Genomic DNA, 13,876 nt, shown 5'->3' with positions numbered 1-13,876 from the left:
CTTGGCTTGTTCTGTGTCCTTTATAGCAAAATACTAAGGTTTTTGAGGACAAAGATTCTATCTTACTCATGTTCAAATCTAACAAAACACACATAGTCACAGATATACAGTCACAGACACACAGACACAGAGGGTGGACCTGGGGTGGGAGAATGAATACATGGTAGGTTATAGATAGACTCTGAATAACCATATATAATTTTAATAAACGACTACAAGAATACTGTCTATACAGCCAATCATTTTTTAGTTTTGTCCAATGTTAGCTCTTTGGTATTTATATCAGTATCAAATGTTTACTGTTTCTCTTCAATTATCTAATTAAATGTACACTTGTTAGAAATCCTTTACCTTATAGCTTACATACTAACATTCATTACAGGTCTTGGAGCTAGGGCGACAACAATGGGACTCTCTCTCCCCACTGTTCTGCCCCTGTGTGAATTCCAGGTGAGGATATGCGAGCCTTCCAAAGTGACCTTCCTCATTTCTCCTTCACATTTATCCCCACCTGAGGGAGGGAGGCAGTCTCCACTATCCCCTTCACCTTTCCTTGTTGATAAACGGAAAGGCCAGGTAGGATGATAGATGCTAAGATGCCACTCTGGGGGATGGCTCAAAGATGTTCAAAGACCACTATAATGCAAAGACAAGCTATTGACAGACTTCACCAAGATAGTAGCAGAATAGAAAGGCCACTGTATTCCTTAGCATCTGAGTGATTTGAAGAAAATGGAAGAGGGCAGAGTTTCAGAGAGTCAGACTCTATATTAACCTATCAATCAGTTCATTCCTCATCCATGTAACTACTCAGTATTTACTAGAGAGCCATGATGGGACAGTCCCTGTGCAAGACACTGAGATTAAATGGGCAACAAGGAAGACTGGGTATAGAGGGTATGTGCTTGTGCACTAAGGAAAGCTTATCCTTGTGTTACTCAATTGCTGATTTCTCTGCCCTCATATCTTGTTTCAATCTGGACACAGCATTATAATGTTTATTTCAAGAATCTGTCTTAAGTTTGTATAAACAATTCTTACCATTTATTCTTTGTCTTGTCAATAAATGCTAATTAATTACCCAATGGCTGGGCACAAGAGAAAATAGGGCAGGATTTTCACAAGCCAGGGGAAGGAGAGAATCAGGTCTGCCTTGAGGAGGAAGGAGGAAAGGGTTCTTGAGAGTTCAGCAGGAGGATGGAAGCCATAATAAATTCAAGTACTACTGGGATCTTGGCTGGGAGGTAGTCAGATTAGTTTACAGGATTAAGACAGACTGCCCAGGTACTGAGGTGAGGCTTGAGAAGAAATATTGGTCTCTGTTGGTCTTTCATTATTGGGAACTAGTAGGATAAAGAAATCCTACTAGCAGCTGCATTAATTTACTATATACATTCATATTAAAATTACATATGAAGACTTGCATGCACAAGGAGGCTGCTGGACACAGAGTGGGGAAGGCAGTGACAGAGATGTCCTTCTAGTTTACTAGTGTTTAGAGCCTACACTTAACGACATTATAACCAAAGCCTCTGATCACATGGATCTGAGATGGGAGCAGAGGAAAGCACTGGTCAGCTGAGGCGTGGGCTCACTGCCTTTCTATTCATTTAGAATAGGAATGGTGTCCCGTCCTATTCTGAAATGTGAGCACTTGGTATCACTGGGGCAACAGGGATAATGAGGCAGTGTGCCGCCGCTTCCTAGATCTAGGGCCCCTATTCTCAGGCATGGTTCCTACACTTCTGGTTTTTCAAGGTAGCTCTGGTAAGAACATTCCATCTTTTACCCTGACTCCTATCCTAGTACCTGGAATGCACAGGATTCTATGTTGGTGACAACAGTCACTTCTTACCAAAGAAGTGTGGCCTGGTGCAGAGCACAGCTCTGCTCTGAGAGCTCTGCATGGAGATAAGATTGGCTCCTTTCACCACAGTTACTGGAGAAAACTTACTAAGTGCGTGTACCTTGGGAGCTCCAACCAGAGGATAATTAAAATAGGATTTATTTTTCAGAGAAATCAGTATGTGTAAAGACAAAGAATGTGACCTTGGATAGAGCTGGGTTCACACAGTAAGTTCTCTTAACTTCAGCTAGCACAGCAATATTATCTCAAGTAAAGATCATGAGAATGAGGGCAGGGCAGGGGCCAGCATGCTTCCTTCTCTTTGCTTTATATGTGGTCTCAGGATTCATAACAGACCATATGGGATATGTAGTGCTACTGCTGGATAGGTCAGACAGAGGGAACTGAAGTAGGGATGGTCAAGGACCATTCCCAGCCCTCAGGAGCCACTTCTCAGGGGCAGTCTTAGGAAGTCTGAGAGCATTCTTGCTTTCTTCTTTTACACTTGTTTCCCTCCGGCCAGTGCAGCCTTTCTGTTTGTCCCCTCTGTCCTCCTGGTCCTCACCTGGGGCTCTTTTGCCCTTTCTTCCTTCTGTCACAGGTCCCATTTACTTGAGTAGACTGCACCTCATAAGAACTTAGAAGGAGTAGGGAGAGACAGAAGAGAGAAGTGTGCAGCATAAAATTCCCACAGGAAATATGGCTGGGACGCGGAACTCACCTGCTCCTCGTGTTCACTACAGTGCTTGTTAGCCTCCAATACAATCTAAGACAACTAAAGCTGTCCAGTGAGTCATTTGGCCATTATGACCTAATGCAAGTCCTGTTTGGTAGAAATGTCAGGCCTTAAAGACAGCACTGCATACCACTGCTTATGGCACTGAAACTCAGGGAACTCTTGCTTGGAACCAAGTGGACCAGGAACCATTTCAAGTCCTGTGCTCTCTCATCTTTCTGAATCAGTTGCCTCATTTCTTAATTCGATCCCTTTATATCCATCTTCTCCTGTTGTCTTGCTCGAGTCAGACACCACAGATCACTGACTACAGCTGCCTCAGATGGATCACTGTAGCCTCCTTCTCAATACTAAATCCTGTACGTATCCTTTCTCCCACACAGCTCAAAGTCCACTGATGGGGTGCAGGCAGTCCATGCACCCCTAAACTTTATGAAAACAAAAGTCTGCTTGTTATGTGTGAAACTTTTTTGTGTGTGTGAAAAATCCCGGAAAGCTGTGTATAACCTTGGACTTACCCAGATAACTGAAAAAGACCAAAGTTTTTGGGGAAAAAAACCCAACCGAGTGAAATTTCTACAGATGGGGCAGTGATTATATGATAGGAGAAACCAAGAAGAAGCCAGAACTAAGGAGTGGTAGGAAAAGAAAAGGACCCTCTTCTTTAGTGTCAACACACATACAGGGAAACAGACACCAGAGAGCCTGTGTTCTTGTCCCCATAGGTATAGCAGAAGAGTGGACTCAAGGGAGAGGGATGCTAGGCAGTGCCACAGGATAGCCCTGAAACCTGAGAAAAGCTCCCTTGCCCTTCCCTGGGCTGTTACCACAGCAGCTGAACACAAGCTTGGGAAACTTACTGGGCATGGTACTTCTCAACCCTTCACTGACAACTGCATGTCCCAGGTGACAGGTACTTTCTGAGACAAACAGGTACCTGGCCGGGGTGTTCTTACTCAAAATCAGACATCTCATTTATTACCTTCTTGTCTAGGGTCAAGAGTTTTGGAGAGAAGGTAATGGCTCCATGTACCAAGAGCAGGCGCTGCTTCCCACTCTCTCCACACTTTTCCAGAGCATAGATTCCCCTCTGCTTTACGCTTCCCACCCACAGATGTTCTGGTGGGACTGTAAGATCTCCCCCTTTCCTGCCTGCCTCACTCAGGCCAACAGCTGAGGCCCCTCCACAGGCAGTCCTGCTTGGCCCTCCTGGCCATTTGGAATGCTAGCTGCTTTCTTTCACTTCTGGGGGGCGGTGAGGAGTGCTCCCTGCCTTTCCGTCTTCCCGCCCCTTCTCACACTTTCTCTTTCCCCATGAAAGGGCACCAGACTGGAAGGCGCCTGCCACCCTTCTTGGAAGCTGGTTCTGGCTTGGCAAGCAGCTTTTCTGAGAAGAAAAATGGCTACATTTAACTTGTGCTCATCTGGGCACCTCTCAAACCCAGGGTAGTAAGATAACTAAACGCTTAAGTTTTAGGAAATCTGTAAGTGAGTCACTATGACGATAGCAAAAGAAAGAAAAGTGGGAGTAAGGAGACTTAAGTTTTCATTCATTACTTAAGAAAAAATCCTCCAAAATGAGGAAATTATGTATAAAACAGATGCACAATATTCCTACTTGAAATTTAAGATTAAAAAAAATTATTTATAAGGAGAAGGGCATGAAAATTTAATTTAATGTTCACCTTAGGTAATTTTGTGTCTTATTGTTCATGGCAATTACCATAAATCTGCATATCAATAAGTGAGACCAGATGTCAGTTGTACTTGCCAATCAGGCTGTTAGAGAGTGACAGCAGCAGTTACCAAGCACTCCCAGGGCCCATTAGCACAGTTACAGGAAGTGTCTGTGCGATGGACCCGCACGGGGAAGACCATGGCCCCATCGCCTCTGAGCACACCTCACACTGGGAGCTGCCCGACTGCAGCTTCTCAGACTGCCCCACACTGGTTCTGCAAACCTCTTCTTTATTTGTGAAAGATACTCTCAATCTACTCAGAGACTGGGCTTTAAATTCACAAAACAAGTATTTTGTTGTTTTAAGCAACTGTTTCAATCCATAATTTATTATTACTTTCAACATTTTGAGCAGATTTCTGGAAGGCAATTAGTCAGCTTAATCAAACTCAAAATTAAGAAGTTGCACTATTATTCCTCAGTAGCTCATTTCTCTTAACCTACAGCTCCAGATCTCTATGATTTATTATGAATGTCTGATGCTGGGGATAGGATACAGTTCAGCTGGTAGAGTACTTGCCTATCATGTGCAGACCTCTGGGTTCTGCATCCAGCACCACATAAACTAGTTGTGGTGGTGCATACCTGTAATCCTAGTGCATACCTGTAATCCTAGTGCATACCTGTAATCCTAGTGCATACCTGTAATCCTAGTGCATACCTGTAATCCTAGTGTATATCTGTAATCCTAGTACATACCTGTAATCCTAGCTTTTAGAGGGCTGAAGCAGGAGGGCCATGAGTTCAAGGTCATTCTTGGTCACATACTGAGTTGGAGACTAGCCTGTGTAAGAACTTGTCTTTTTTTTTTTTTTTTTTTTTTTTTTGGTGTTGTATATATCTTCCTCTTTTTATTTGATATATTTTTATTTACATTTCAAATGATTTCCCCTTTCCTGGCTCCCCACTCCCCGAAAGTCCCATTAGCCCTCTTCCCTCCTCCTGTTTCCCCATTCCCTCTTCCCACTTCCCTGTTCTGGTATTGCCCTATACTGCTGCACTGAGCCTTTCCAGAACCAGGGGCCACTCCTCCGTTGGCTGGAGAAATGGCTGGAGAAATAGTTAAGAGCACTGGCTGCTCTTCCAGAGGAACTGGGTTCAATTCCCAGCACCTAGGTGGCAGCTCACAACTGTCTTTAACTCTAGTTCCAAGGGATCTGATACCCTTACATAGATATACATGCAGACGAAACATCAATGCACATAAAACAGAACCCAAAATCCTTCTTGTTCTAGAAAATATTGTTTACATATGAAGCCTTAATGAATTGGACACTTTCCAGAACAAAGGGAGGCAGCTTCCTGTCTGCTCTGAGCAGCTAGTTCTTTAGCGGCTGTGAGTCTCCACTGTCAACTGGGCTCTGCAGTGTGCGGTTGGGCCACCTGTGTGGGCACACCACTGGAGCTTGAGTGTATGCGAACACGCCTGGCCTGGCTGCTCACACTGTAGAAGTGGAACTGGTCTTGGCCAGGTTCAGTGGGTTTGAAATTCAGATCCACACCCACAGCCTGATGCCCTGCACTAAGTTTGTTAGTCCTTCTTGCCCTTCTCAAAAGGTGTGCTAACAGTCAGATATTCATAAAGCGGATTTTGGGAGGTCTATATCCTAATCCACACCAGTCTACTTGATGGTGCTGACTGTGGTCTCATCATAACATTTAACCCTTTCATACTTTTGTTTTTCTAGTTGCAGTGTGATAAAGAGGTGATTTTGTGTTTTATACTCTCGAAACTGTGATATCCAAGGATCTAAGTTAAATGCAAATGTGAAGTGTTCTTATTTTCTCATTAAATAGTCTTCTAAGGTGCTACAGTGGCCATAAAGAAGCTATAGACCAAAAGTATACCTGGTCCATGTTCTTTCTCCTTTACCTAAGGTACATACTCTTAGGAAGATACAGATCCCACACTTACCAAATTCCAAAAATTCATTGAACAAATACTAGAGGTGAGTAGAATATCAATATGTTTTGCTAGAAGTTTTAAAAGGGAAAGTCAAGGCTCTCTCCCTTCACATTTACAGAAGCAGAGTAAGTATGCATAAAGGGGTTTAGCCGGTGAAGATTTGATTCTAAATCCATTTCTGCTATAAAAATCCATATTTAGTAAAGGTTCCCTTTTATAGAAATCATAAAAAATGTAGTTTCAAGGGAAAATGGTTACAACTTTTTGAAGAAAACATATAGCTGATGTATACCTCATCATACTATACACTGAAGATAGAGGCCAGATGTATTTGGTTTGGGGAAAGGGCTTGCTTATATGAAATCACTCTTCAGAATGAGCATTAGGAGAGATATATCATGCCAAAGACAACATGGTGGGGCCTTGAAGGGAGAGAGCCTTCTTATTAAAATTTGGTGTAGTTTCATTAGGAGAAGAGCTTGAAGTGGTAGAGGAGGGGAGACAGTCAACACATGGATTGTGACGGGTTAGGTAACGGAAAGCCTTCCAATGCTCTGAACAACCAAAGGAGTTTTCTGATCTATAGATTTTCAGGAGGTGGTGGAAGTCCGACATCACAGTATATATGACATCACATGATTTAGTACGGCCTAGTGTAAGTGCCAAGACACAGGTATTATTAAGTAGTGCTATAACTCAGTCCTTTAATAAACATCTGAGAACCAGGTGGGCTGGGCTTAAATGACCTGCTGGCTTCTTTCAACTTTATTATGTTTTGGTTTCCACTGCATTTGTCGTTTATAATGAACTCTGCAACATGCTTTATATTAGACTATCTCTAAACTCTCAGTAATGCGATTTTGAAGGTAGTAACAATGTTTTTTTCTGATGATTTTCAGTTTATATGGACAGCTAAAACTAAGTTTTGAAATTAAAAAACTGGGCATTTGACTTGAGCTCTGCTGGGAATGCATCCAAAATACAAATGTATATCTGTCAACTCACAAGTAGATTTTCACTCATCTATTTAGAAATGGTCTCTAGCATCTTTACAGGAACACTAGCTGTGCCATTAAACCCCTGGGCAGGCCTTGCTCTCCTAGAGTGCAGTGTGCCCTTGAGCACTGAGCAGTGAGTGTGAGGACTCTGGGGACACTCTGGTGAGTGAGGAACTGCATTAGGGGAGGCTGGAGGAGTCGGTCAGTGTGGTGCCTGGGATGAGAGTGGCCCCATGGGTGGGTGAAGGGCCAGTGCAAAAGGTCAGTCCTCTCAAAAAGTTAAGTCCTATTTCAGGGACAAGACATACCATTACTTTATTGAAAAAATAATACCCTAAATACTTAAAAAGATGAAACTTGACCATTCATATAAGTGAGAAGTTATAAAGTTACACAAAAAGTGGCGTGATGCCTATTTGTTAATACTGTAACTATCCAGGATGTTGGCATACAATGGACTGTTCTGTATCTGATTTTACAGTATGTGCTAACTTAGTGTGGTGCATTCACCATCATGAAGGTTCAAGAAACAGATATTTTGGAAGCCCCAGAGCATTTATAGAATGTCTTTAAATTAGCCATCTGCTCCAGGACACCTTTTAGGGGGACTCCTAGGTAACCTTAGTCTTCAAGTGAGCTCACAGAACATGTAGATGCTAATATCATGACCTGTAGGAGACATGGCAGAGGCACACATCCTAATGAACCATGGGCGGGCATTCTGTATGCCTGGGAAGGCATGTGACAGCAACAGTGTCAGGAAGAAACAACCTTTTCTGCATACTGCGGTCTGGGAACAGGGCCGGAGCTCGCACTGAGGAAAGCCCCTCATTTTGAATCCGGGTGGGCCTGTGCTGCTAGAAGAGAAAGAATTCTCCCACCTGTTAAATGTGACAAATGTCAGCATGTATTTTAGCAGCTTACAACTGAGAGCTTTTCCTTTTCCTTTCAAAGCATAGGGGCTCCCCTGAATATCTTACTAATTCCTCTCTAGTTTCCTTCACAGATTATAAACACATTAGCCATTAGCCAGCCAGTGTGATGGCTAGTTCTAAGGCCAGCACCCTAACACGTTTTCTTACATATAATTGCAATCACTTAGCTATTTATCATTCTAAAATACATATTTTGAATAATCTGAAAGCTGTAGTATAGTGATAACAATAGATGGGAATACATTATACAATCTGAGGAATTGCCCTTCCCTTGTGGACCATAGTGGAACACTGGGCTGCTACTCAGAGAACACAAGTGGAGAGAAATCTTTCAGAATAAACACTACCGTCACCAAAACTAACTAAAGGTATATATTTGGAAAAAAAATAAGTGGAAAAGTTTTTACAGCGACACATAACTAAAACTGACTTTTATTTTACACATGTGGATTTCCTTTAATTAACGAAATCGCTTCCCTCTAGGACGCCTCCCTCAGGCTCCGCCTTGCCTTTCCCACACCAACCCTTTTGGAATCAAACAAGGAAACTGCCTTCTCCTCATCCTCTGGCGCTCTGACTTCCTGCACATACTGCCTCCCTGGCCCTGAGCGAGGGTAGGTGTCAGCATGCAAGGCGGCACAGGAGGACTGACCTGTCGCTAATCCCCAAGTTGCTGCAGCTCATTATAAAAAGGGATCCTTCAATAAGCTGCTTTCCAAATACAGTAGCACTTTGATTTTTCTGAGAACAAAGATTATACTTTTATATTAAATCTTCTGATGCACAATTCTGTTAATTGGGTACTAAAGTTTAGAAAAGGTGCTGTGTTAGTTGTCTGTCATTATCAAGGGATTACAAACTATCACATGTATGCTGGTGATCTTGGCTTTTGTTATGGAGGCCAGAACATTTTTATTGATCATCACTAAAATCTTTTAGAGATGTTAATCATTTCATCTGTCCTTAGATAAAGGAATATTGCCAGAAATCTCCCAGTCAGCATTCCATTAACAAAAATCCCACAAATAACTAAAGAATATATTCTGCAGAAGCCTGCAGCCTCCCTCCTACTGTTGTGCCAGGTGAGACCTGAGGAGACGTGGAAGAGCAGGAAAACATTGGGAGCAGCTGATTCCAACTCTAACGCCCAGGACTCAAAGTACTCTTTGCTCTTTTCCTTTGGCTCGTTCCTTTATGCTTTGAAACGACAGAACAATCTAGACACTAGCATAGCCAGAGGGAATGGTGCGTTCCGTGACTTACCAGCCATTTGCTGAATGCCACTGAATGCACCCAGGTTGCTGGAGGAGGTGGCCTGCTGCAGAAGCTGCAAAAGAACACAGCACTCAGTCAGAAGCGTGTGGGGACAGGCGATTCCTCACTATACAAAAGAACACAAGTCCTCACTATACTGGGCACAAAATTAGTTCACTTTATGTTTCTGTAGTTTGCAGCCACTGCCTGTTGATAGGCTGAAGGTGCCCTGAGTTAGAGGTGTAAATTCATATTAATGTCTAATCTCCATTGAAAAATACAGACACCAGGGACCTAATACTGCTGCCTTAGAACAACTGATCTGTTTACTTTTTTCAACAATCAGGTGCTAACTTTTGAGACCAACAAAGTGCGACTAGTCATAACTCTGCAGTCTGCTAGCTACTGTAACTCATCTCTGTCAAGCAGGGTGCATTTCCTTCTCTCCTTCCTTCCTTCCCAGCTCAGCTTTCCCTTACTCTTTATTAAATGACATTTAAATGTACTTTGACCACCATTTTCCTCCTCTGACTTCACTAATCCCTTCTCTGTATCCCCCTCTGGAGTTCATGGGGTTTTCCCCCCTTTTAATATATCACCCATATGCACATGGTGAATGCAGTAGGGACCTTCCTTGGAGCACAGGTGACTTCTCAGGTCCACACCAACAAAAAGAGGCTTTCTTTCCCCGACAGCCACCAAGGGCCAATGGCTCCTCAGCTAGAAGCATATGTGTGTACAGACTCAGAACACTGGGAAGAACCACAATGCCTGTGGTCACGGTCACAGAGGCCAGTTATTCCTAAGATGGTCTTTACCAGCAGAAAAGACAAAGTATTTGTCGAAATCTGAAATTATCAGGTATATGCTGAATCTGTGTACTTTAGGTATGTCAAAATCTTTACAAAAAGATATTAATTAGTATGCCTATTATAGTCTTCATTTTCTACTTCCAAAACCCCACTGTCTGCTGTGCAGAATTAGTGGGTATCACACCCTAAAGGCACATAGTTCCAGTTCTGAGATGTTCTTGTTCATCTTAGCTGGACTACAAGGTAATTTAGGACCCATTTAAGACACTGAGTAGATGTAAAGAAATTCTTCTTTCTGTAAAATAGATCAATAAAGATAAAAGTTTATATGTAGGGAACCATACAGTTGCATACACACAAGCCTGTTCTTAAACTCATACAGGAAGTGGAAAATAGCAAGAGAGATGAGAAAACTTAGGGATTGTCTATTGTCATACAAGAAAATCTTATTTTGGTTTGATTTATTGAGTTTCTCATCCATTGTGGCAGCCTTTGCTTCAGAGTGTAATTATATATATATATATATATATATATATATATATATAAAATTAAGGTTGTAAAGTTAGCTTTGAGGGTATTCTAAGGAAGTTGTAACACCTGCTGAGTTAAGCAGATTATGTGGAGAGTCAGGAAACAAACAGGCTTGGACTCTGGTTTGCCATGGAAGTGGGGAGGGCCTTAAGGGCCCACAGCTCTTTTAGACAAGACTTAGGAGTGACAAGAGTGGAGAAGGAGGCTAAGACACACTGATATCAGGGTGTGAGAAAACCTACTCATAGCTTACAGAACTGCAGTTCTATAAATGAGGCTAAGTTTTGTTCTTTTTCAGATGGGGGTCACAGAAACACATAGCAGAGCTTCCTGTGAGCTGTGGATAGAGCAGGGAAACATGTCACAGTCCTGGGACAGGTGCCTATGTCTTAGTTTTCAGAACTGGTATAACAAGAATTTGGACTCATAGAAAGTATAAAAAGGCAAGCATGAGGCCATCCTTGAATAAACATTTAGGTTCATGCCATTAAGCTGACGGCCCGTGACTTCTTAGTGAAGTCCAGCTCAGTAATAGACTGTGTAATACAAAGTGGAGCTGCAGCCATAGCATCTGCTCAAGTGTGAGTGAACAAGGATGGCACCAACAGATGTGCAAACTGGATGTGGAAAAGCCCGTGAGGCCTCAACCCTCCACAGAAACTAGAGGCCAGTGAAGAGAGCAGGCTGAGGGGAGGGGCTCCTCCCAGGTAAGAGCATACTGACTGGCTGTCCAGTGCCAAACAGCTCTATTTAGGACTATATATGTATATAGTTATACATGTAGACATACAGTAACAGTAAAAAAGGCTTTGAATTTGAAAGAGTGGGCATATGGGAGGTGTTGGAGGGAAGACAGGGAAGGGAAAGTCAGAGTCTCAAAAAGTTTTGGAAAGGTAAAAAGTGAATTAGAACACTGATTACTTCTGGCAAAGAAGTCCTGGGGTGGGGGTGGGGGTGGGGGTGGGGGTGGAAAACAGAGTAGTTCTAGGGTAGAGGTTATATTGTTCTTTTGGAAATAAAATCACCCAGACAACAGACTAGAAAAAAGCATGGTAGTACATATGTGTAGATTTAAGCAAGACATCTGGCAATATCCATAGTATCGTTAAGGATAAGGTAGAGAGATAGCCAGAGGATGACAGTAACTGTAGTCAGTCCTTTACGGGCTCAGATGAAGACAGGAAGAGAAGCACGCTCCTCTCCTTCACTAAGTCACTCCCTCACTCATTCTTCACTGTCCACGGGAGACTGCTGGGAAGGGAGGTGACAGTGGTGGAGATACAGGCTGAAAGACTAGGCTCCTTGAAGGCCCATCACAGCACTGCTGTGTGACATAGGGAAAGGCACTAGGCCTCCTGGGCCCCTTCCTCAGCTTCCCTTTCAGAGCAGTAGGAAGAGGGTCTTATAAAGCAGTGTAGCATCTGCTACAGAGAATAGCCCATGGATGATCTGCTCCTGTGAGGCGTAAGTAAAATGTAAAGCGGTGAACTAGAAAGAACATGCACATGTCCTAGCTAACACTCTCAGAATAAAAGGTCTCAAAATCATAAAATGAAACGTCATGACTAAACATGCTCCATGGAGTTTAGGTTTCCAAACAGGCGAGTTAAGCAGAGAAGCAGGCCGCTCACTGCTTGCCAGCCCATGCGGGCAGTTCCTACACAGGCTGTCACCCACAGCTCCTGAAGTCCTAAAGCCCATGCCTGGGCACACTCTTCCGTTAGCTTACGTCCTAAGAGGTGGACTGCTGTAAGTTCTGGCCACTGTATCTCAATAAAGACAATGACAAAGACAGGTGATTAATACAAAGGAAACAGTCAGAAACTGAAAAACCTAAAAGATGGCTCTCAGAACTGAGTCTGTTTAGCCTCCAAAGGAAACAGTAGTGTCATCCATTAACCTGCTTCTCGGGAAAGACCCAGGTGAAAACTGACTTTTCCCTAACTTCTAGAGTAGTATTAACCTGGCAAGTTCGCTGCCAATTCTCCTGGAATCTTTAGAATCTAAAATCTAAAGTTTAGATGAACAATTTTCATGCATGCAGCACTTCTGGCACAGACTTTTTACTGTGCCTTAAAATACTGTTTAGAAGTCTAGTATATTGAGTTTTAGTCACTTGCCAACAGGCCACAGTTAAATTAGACACATTGTTATGCTAATCAATTTGATTAATAAAATCCTGCCCTAATGTTGATTTCAAATTTCTGGGACTCAAAATGTATAGAAAATAAAATTTTGGCATGCTTAAAGAAAAGTAGCTTTTGACCATTTTGGACTTGGGGTTCTGTTCCTTCACGGATCCCACAGAGAGCCATGTTTTAGGGCACTTACCGCAAGGTACTGAGGGGTGAGTCCACCCAGTCCTGTCAGGTTCCCCCAAGTGGCAGTGTTGAGCTGTTGCATCTGCTGTGCAAGCTGCTGCTGGAGGCGCCTTTGCTCTTTGTCCTTCTGAGTGTCAGCAAACTTTACCACGATTGGTGAGGAGCAGCCCTGTGGGCAGACACGGGACAGTGAAGACAGGGCACAGCCTGATCGAATCCCTCTGTAAAGCTCAGGCAGCACTGGAGTTATCTTTCTTAGCTATCTTGGAGCACATGGAATGGTCTGGAATGGTTTTAGATGGTTTGATATTCCTTCTCTGAATGGACCATCAACAGCAAACTCCATATACTGCACTGGTTTCTTTAAAGGGACCTGTTGCTGAAGCCACTTGCTTTCTTGGTTTGATTATTACATTGCCTCTCCTCTCTTCATGTGTCTTCCTTCAACTTCATCCAGGACTTCCCTCAAGACAAAGACCTTATCTTTAATTAAGCTTCATGGTTTGCTTGACTTAAAGATAGCCTTGTCTTCGTGTGTCTGCCATTTCCATATATGAGTAGAGGATAAAGGGACAGAAATCACAATTGGAATGAAGATATCTCACTCTCTCTCTCTCTTTATTTTTTACCATTTATTTATTTTCAGTTATGTATTTCTGAACACTGGAACAGTGAAAACAGCTTGACAGTAAAAGAAAGAAGTGAGTTTCATTTAGAAACATGGATGAAGGACAGAGGAATGAAAAACTAGGCACTGATCAAAGCAATTACGCACATGTTTTCAGAGAGGTCTCTTTTC

The 13,876-nt window shown here is 42.8% G+C and overlaps 1 protein-coding gene across 13 annotated transcripts in view; it reads right to left on the bottom strand.

The window, feature by feature from the left end:
- Celf2 (CUGBP Elav-like family member 2) overlaps positions 1-13,876 on the bottom strand; it is a 513,597-nt gene that overhangs the window by 45,846 nt on the left and 453,875 nt on the right. For all 13 annotated transcript variants that reach the window (XM_052157034.1, XM_052157033.1, XM_052157039.1 and 10 more), the window contains 2 exons: positions 13,088-13,246; positions 9,423-9,486 (listed from right to left, as the gene is read on the bottom strand). In XM_052157034.1, the coding sequence (XP_052012994.1) occupies positions 9,423-9,486; positions 13,088-13,246 (223 nt within the window). The remainder of the gene's footprint in view (positions 1-9,422; positions 9,487-13,087; positions 13,247-13,876) is intronic.

The sequence above is a fragment of the Apodemus sylvaticus genome, chromosome 14, assembly GCF_947179515.1.
Source record: "Apodemus sylvaticus chromosome 14, mApoSyl1.1, whole genome shotgun sequence".
Taxonomy (NCBI): domain Eukaryota; kingdom Metazoa; phylum Chordata; class Mammalia; order Rodentia; family Muridae; genus Apodemus; species Apodemus sylvaticus.
Note: the sequence above shows the minus strand (reverse complement) of the source record. Positions and strands in the feature narration are given on the sequence as shown.